Source organism: Mastomys coucha, unplaced genomic scaffold (assembly GCF_008632895.1).
Source record: "Mastomys coucha isolate ucsf_1 unplaced genomic scaffold, UCSF_Mcou_1 pScaffold13, whole genome shotgun sequence".
NCBI classification, from domain to species: Eukaryota; Metazoa; Chordata; class Mammalia; order Rodentia; family Muridae; genus Mastomys; species Mastomys coucha.
Window position 1 is genome coordinate 73,736,203 of NW_022196895.1, and position 7,360 is coordinate 73,743,562.

At 44.4% G+C, this 7,360-nt stretch overlaps 1 protein-coding gene across 5 annotated transcripts in view; it reads left to right on the forward strand.

Moving 5' to 3' along the window:
- Epg5 (ectopic P-granules autophagy protein 5 homolog) overlaps positions 1-7,360 on the forward strand; it is a 90,051-nt gene that overhangs the window by 10,809 nt on the left and 71,882 nt on the right. For all 5 annotated transcript variants that reach the window (XM_031366099.1, XM_031366100.1, XM_031366101.1 and 2 more), the window contains exons 4-7: positions 1,782-1,918; positions 2,389-2,496; positions 3,574-3,647; positions 5,043-5,148. In XM_031366099.1, coding sequence (XP_031221959.1) covers positions 1,782-1,918; positions 2,389-2,496; positions 3,574-3,647; positions 5,043-5,148 — 425 coding nt within the window. The remainder of the gene's footprint in view (positions 1-1,781; positions 1,919-2,388; positions 2,497-3,573; positions 3,648-5,042; positions 5,149-7,360) is intronic.

The following is a 7,360-nucleotide window of genomic DNA, read 5'->3' on the forward strand; positions in this document are numbered from 1 at the left end:
GAGAGAGAGAGAGAGAGAGAGAGAGAGAGAGAGAATATGACAATGACAATGACAATGACAATGACAGGGATAGAGGAGACTCTTCAGACTTCCCTGAGCAAAATTCCCTTGTGAAGTCTTTATAACAGTCTCAAGAACAAAAGAAAAAATGACCTTTTGTAACCTTTTAGAGTAGTGGGAAGTCAGCTTGGTATAGTATATGCGACAAAAGCAGGGAGGAGCCAGGGATCATAAATTGAAATCTGTCAATCAGAGCACAGACTTCTTACTTCTGTACCAGGCAGAGCTACAGGGAGGTATGGCCTGATTCAGGCTGTAGGTTCTAGCTTGAAGGTACAGGACCTTGTCCTAAGAAAACCAGCAAGGTAAGCATCAACATCCCTGGCATCTGGGGGCTTGAGGAAGAGTCACCTGGGCTCTGAAATCGATGGGCAGCCCTGTTTGTCTAATTGGACTGCCTACAGCCCTCTGTTTCTGTATTGGGCTGGCTTCATCTACTCTATGCCTACAGTTCTCTTTGGAAGAGGTCCCATGGTCCTGGCATCTTCAGTATCCTGAGGTCTTCACTGAAACTTAGGCTCCATGTCACCAGTCTAATGGCCTTATGGCTTTGCAGTTCCTTCTGGCAGGGAACTGTCCAGCCTTACTCAGCAGCTCCCAGGAACCTTAAGGAGGACCCCGTGCTTCCCTCCCCATGCTGTTTCATGTGGCATTTCCTACAAAGCAGTGCTGTGTGGCCAGGGTGCTGAGCTCTGCTGGCCTGAAGTATAGCTTGGTGCAGCTGTCTCACAGCACAGCGAGCACACCTCAGCTCGCTGAGCAGACACTGCCTAGGCGCTTGCTGTCAGGAAGGGAGCCTTTCAGGGCACTCCAAGTTGAGGCTCTCGCCTTTTAAATACGTGTTCATTTCCAGAAATTGGGTATTCCATGTAGGGAACTTGCCTTCAGTGTCTCCTGTCATCTCAGTGAGAACACTACGTTTTTCCCCTTCCGCATTGCCTTGTCTGCAACATTGAGCTCACCCCTTTCCTGGGGAACCTCCACATTACTCACACCTTTCTGCTGCCCTTGTTGGCTTTCTTTCCCTCTAGACCTGGATAAGGAAAGTGAGCACTAGCCATCTGTAACTTCAATACTGCCTGTCTTTAGATTCTCTCCACCAATCAAACTATCTTTTTTGAATCCAGTCTCATTCAAGTCTTCAGAACATGGACAGAATGGGCCAGAATACCACAGGAATGATGTCTGTCCCAGTTCCCAGGAGAGTCCTTGTTCAGCTCTTAAACACTTTATGAGCTGGGCCTTCACTATCTACATCTCACTATCTACATCTCTCTTAACACCCTGGTCTTTCAAATGCTCAGCAGAATGGGCCATTAAGTTCTGCTTATGTCAGTTTGAGACTTGTTCTGCCCGTAGCTCCAAACCCTTCTGTGTTTATCTAGCACGTAGTCCCAAAGGCGTAAGGACTGCATGCCCTGCTTGTTAGAGCAACAACCATGCCTGCCCCTTGTTGCCATCACTTGGTATTAGTTGCTTCTCTGACAAGAGACAACTTAAGTCTGAAGAGTTTATTTTGACTCACAGTTCAGTGCAATATAATCCCTCACAGAGCAGAAGACATGGCAGCAGGAGCACCATCAGGAAGTGGACAGCCTTCTTGGGTGTTTATCTGAAGTAAACGGTTTACACATTTCGGTTTCTTTGCTTTAAGTGGAGAAGCTAACAGTCTACCTCCCCAGTACCTTACAAGGATTCATTTAATCTTCTCTTCTTTATAGTTCCTAAACGGACAGAAGGCATCCCCTCTGATGTGTGCCAGCTGAAAGAGTGCATCAGTGTCTTGTTCATGTTCACTAGGAGGGTGAGTGAGGATGCCCAGTTCCATGAGGATATCCTTCTCTGGCTGCAGAAACTGGTAAGTAAACAGATACAAGCATACAAGTTGTTTATTGCTTGAGTAACTTAAGAATCATTTCTTATTTCATATTTTTCTTCTATAGTTTTCCTAGCTAATTCATTTCATGAGTTAATGACTTTTCTTTGATGACACATGGTTACAAGTTATTTGTCTTGTTCCTCTGTCTCTGTACTGAACTCTGGCTTTCAGGTCAGAGTTGAACTCTGGAGGAAATGGCAGAGGGAAGGCTGCCACATGTGAAGACTCTCTGTCGACTCACCGAGTGTCTAATTATGTGTGATGATGGACTTAGTCAGATTTAACACAAGAAGAAAAGCGTCATAATTTGGAAAATTTAAGCATATTACAGACAGATTTAGGTCTGGATACTGTAGAAATATTTATGGACTTGACTCTAAATGCTGTCCTAACTCACTGTCTCCGTGAGTCTCTTAAATCTGTGAGCCCATGAGTCCTTTGTTGTTCAGGTATCAGTGTTACAAAGAGTCGGCTGTCCTGGAGATCACTTCTTTCTTCTAAACCACATTCTTCGGTGTCCAGCTGGCATTAGTGAGTGGGCAGTTCCTTTTATACAGGTATGATGGTGGTTTTCTGGTTCTGGGGGTGGGATAAGGGTTTTATTAGGTAGTTTTCCTTAAGAAATGTCTAATGCACCCCCAAGTCCTAATTGAGTGCTATTTAAATAAAAGTTTAAAAGATTTATTTATTCCTATTACATGTGGGCTATATGTGTCTGCATGAATTTATGTGCACCGTGTATGTAGTGTCTGCAGAGGCTAGTAGGCATTGAGTCCCTGGAACTGGAGTTATAGGTGTTGTGAACTTCCTGATCTGGGTGGGGAGCCAAACCCTCTCTCTGGAGGAGCAGTGAGTGCTCTTAGCCACTGACCTATCTCACCAGCTCCCTCTGTAAAACCCTTAAACCAGGAGGACATGTGTGTAGGAGTCAGTGCCAGAACTTTCTGGGTCATCACAGTTGAAGAAATTAGGACAGTACTGCAAAAGTTGAGAAGTAACCTAGCTTGTCAGGCTCACAAGGGTTTAATTCGCTAAGATTTCTGTGCAGGATGTCTTACCAGGGCTATTTTTCTTTTCCATCCCACAGTACAACTGGTACAGATGAAATGCTATCTGTTAGCATGGCAGAGAGGTCCTGGCTTGTTAGTAACTCTTGTACCCTTAGCAGTGTGTGAGACCATATGATTTATAGGCTCTCTCTTGCTGAGCACCTTTTGGCCATTTTTATTACTCATAGCAACCACTCAGATAGCAGGAACCAAAATGTATTGCAAGGTCAACTCGATTCCTTCATATTTTCTTAACTTTAGTATTTCTGGTGGCATGGAGCCTAAATCATTTTGAAGAGAAGGGGGATGTTCTGTTTTTTGTTTTTTTACTGGTTTAAAGTAGCAGTGTTGTGGTTTATCCCAGCTGTGTCTGCTGTCAGCTGCTCATCCTTTGCCCTTAGGCCGAGGCAGTGTGCACAGGCTGAGGCAGTGTGCACAGGCTGAGGCAGTGTGCACAGGCTGAGGCAGTGTGCACAGGCTGAGGCAGTGTGCACAGGCTGAGGCAGTGCATCTTGGTTATTAGATGCATATAAAGCAGCTTGAGCTGGTTTTCTACAGTATACTCTTTTCATTTTCTGATTTCAGATCAAAGTGTTGAATAACCCTTCAGGGGTCTTTCATTTTATGCAGTCCCTTGCCCTGCTGATGTCTCCTGTCAAGTAAGTGTGGAAGAGCTTTGTGAAATAGAAATTGAAATACTTCTATCAAGGGATTAGTTTTCTTAGCTGCCCATATCCAGAGAGAACTGCTAAGGGAAGTGTTGTCATTCTAGAATGTAACATTGCAGATTTTCTTTGGGTGTGATGCCCCTATCCCAAAGTGATGAATCTAGCTGTTTATTAACCATTTTCTCGACTCTCCTTTTAGTGTGTTTATCTCTCATTGTGTATGTCATTGTGAAAGATGCCGTAGACTAAGAGAAGTCGTGTTCTTGAAGAGAGTTAGAGGGGGATCTTGGAGCTGTAGTACTGCAGGAGTGTAGTGAAGAGAGGGAGTAGTCGACACAGTTCCACAGTGGATGAGTTGGCTTTGAGAGTGGGTTGGATTCACTGGGTGAGAGGGGCTGAGGCAGGGGCCCCAGCTCAGAGAGTGCAGAGGACTGGGGTGCAGGTAGCTGCAAGTGATGATAACAAAGGTGAGAACTGGGGTGGGTGCTAGAGGGTAGAAGGCCTTGAAGTTAAAGACAAACTGTCTACACTTGGTAAGGCTTGGCCTGTGAGCCAGGTTCTTGAACAGGGAGCAGAAACTGTGTTTAAGGGAGATTAGAGCAGGCATTGCGGGGCTCTGGGATTGTAAGGCCGTGTTTGGAGGATCTTCAGTCCAAAGTCAGCCCGGGTTACACCAAGACAAGAAAAAGAGGGGTGTGTGTTTAGTCGGAGAGACTGGACTGGAGGAGAGACGTACGTCTTCATTGCAGCTTTGATGGTTACAGACATTTGTATCTCCTGGCTCAGGGTCCTAACCTTTTTTATTTTTGATAAGATACATTTTTTTTTTTTAAAAAGATTTACTTTTGTCTCTAATCATGGGTGCTTGTATATTCTGTGTGTTGTGGGTATACATGAGAGAGTGGGTGCCTGTGGGAGCCAAAAGAGGGCACTGGATCCCATGGAGCTGGAGTTACAGGTCCTTGTGATCTGCCTGATGTAAGTGGTGGGAGCTGAACTTGGGCCATCTACAAGAGCAGCAAGTGCTCTTAACCACTGAGCCATTTATTTTATTTTATTTTATTTTATTTCTTTTTTTTTTGAAATAGGATCTCACTATGTAGAGTAGGCTGGCCTGGAACTTGTTACCTATCCCAGGCTGGCCTGCAACTAGTTATTTAGCCCTAGGCTGACCTTGAACTCAGAAGTCTGCCCGTTTCTACCTTCATCTGCCTTCTGTAGTGGGGTTTAAAACTAAGTATATCATTCCTGGCCTAGTTTTTACATATTTGCTAACTTAAACCACTGGACAGCTGGGCTGATTCCTGACTTTAGAACATATGATCCAAACATGTGCTCATGTAGGGCTATGCTCATATGGTCAGATTCATGTCTGTTGTCTTTTAGAAATCGAGCGGAGTTTATGTGCCACATGAAGCCCAGTGAGTGGAAGCCATCATCTTCAGGGCCGGCATCTGGGAACTGGACACTTGTAGATGAAGGAGGGGAAGAGGTAATTTGTGTTGCTTTGTTTCCTTTAGTCTGTCTTGAGCACTTCTTTCTTGCCAGGAATAGTTCTAAACACTTTGTTGTAAATCTCAGTTCTTCTGGAACACCTGTGAGGTGAGTACTGCTGAGACCCATTTTACAGATGGTGACACCTGCTGTGTTAGGGGAGGGAATGTGTCTCAGGTCATGTGGTCATTAGGTGCAGAACCTCTAGAGCAGGTCCTCCTAGCCAGTGGCCCATCCTGACACCCTTCTGTAGATGTGCTCGGGGGGCAGAATCTGGAAGGGGAAAGTGAAGCAGAGTGAAATTTGTGACATTTATATTAAGGCTTTATTTTGCACTAGCTAAAGTCTTACCTACAGATAACCTGCTTTGAATAATTTTGATGAAACTTTAATGACCAAAATCTAGCTTCTCAAGATAATTTCTAAGGAAAAATTTAAAATAATTCTTGTTACTATTTCTTTCTTCCACAAATCGTTAGTGGTGTATATATGAGGAAGTTTCTTTCTGCTCATTTAGTATTTCTGGGGCCTGGTTATGGCTGAACTCCTGATTTGGCTAGTATGGTGGCTCAGCAGGTCAAGACACTTGCCACCAGGCCTGACAACCTGAGTGGCCCTCATTACTCATTTGGTGGAAAGAGGGAATGACTTCTACACGTAGTCCTCCAACCTCCATATGCATATGTGATATGCATATTTGCACACAGACACAGGCACACAGACAGACGGACCCCCACCCTCCACAAATGTAAAGCTTGAACTCTACCTCAAACCATTCTTCAATGTTCTAAGATGCTCACTGGCCTGATTCACTAACACCTCTCTGTGAGGAACAGACACTGATCCACTGTGTGGGAGGGCACGTGGATGTATTCACCAGAGCCCATTCAGGAGCAAGTGATCCCATTCCTGCCTGGTTTGTTTTTATCACCTCTATGGCTTGCAGCTGGTGGGCAGGTGGTGGAAAGTGATGGCGATGCAAACACCTTTGGCAGAGAGCTTCTCAGGTGGTGACATACATTATCTCTGGAAAATTGAAACAAAGCAATGTTTGTTTGTTCTTTGCCTTTTTCTAGAATTGTCTCTCTTTAAAATAGATTCTTTCTTTGAATGGGTGTCCTGAATTTAACCTCAGAGATAGATTCTGCATTTGTGCTTGGCTCTTGGTTAACAGTGAGAAGCTGAACAAAACCAGCAACAAGCAAGGGAAACAAAAACAAAAGCACTGCAGAGGGGCCTGGGCCTGAGACAGTTAGGAGGTCAGCTGGATTGGAAGAATCTGTGGGGGAAGACGCCATGGTTCATTCACGTCATTTGCTGCTCAACACTAGTTCCACAGAAGACTCACTTGAGCATTTTATAAAGCTTGCCAGGCCCATACTTAGATCTAAGTGTTCTGGAGCCTACTGGGAGATCTGATTTTCAGCCAGATTGCTCTTGCAGTTTCTGAGGTTCTTGTTAGCCACTATATACATGCTATTTTGCATTACTTGATATACCTGAAGTAAGTTAGCTTTATAAAAAGGTTTTAATGAGAGACAGTTTTGAATGCTGAGTCCTCCCCCCTCCCACCCAGGTAGTTTGGTGCAGGCACTGGTGGGGCCTTCATAAGGGATGGCAGTCGTCTCAGAGCACACCTGGGGCCCGGCAGGGATAGCTGCTCACACTGCCCTGTTAGGACTTGCCTCTGTTTATCTTAGAGGAAGTACCATCAATAATCAAAAGCCCTAACTAGGGCTCATGTCTTAAAGATCACACAAACTCCCAGTACTACTAAGCTTGGGACTAAGCTCTAGACTCATGAATCATGGGGCAAAACCATAACTAAGCTGTAGTGGAAACAGTAGCTATAGCAGTGCATATGAGCACACAAGTTAGCTTGGTTTCTAAGGTGACTTTAAGGCTCTGTTTCAAAAAGACACGGGTGGTGCCCCCTGGATGATCTTTGTTCACAGTTTTTCCCACCCACAGTAGAACCTGAGGCATCTGTAGAAATACTAGCTGCTTCCTCCTCAAAAGTCTGTTGTAGACCTTGAGTTTTAGTAGACGAGAACTGTAGCTACAAATAACTTGGTCTGTAGTAAAATATGATTGTTTCTTTAATTGTTGATCTGTTTGAGCAATGAATCTCACAGTAAGGTCATCACTCTAGACGGTTTTTTATTTTCTTTTTCTTTTCTCTCTCTCTCTCTCTTTTTTTTTTTTTTTTT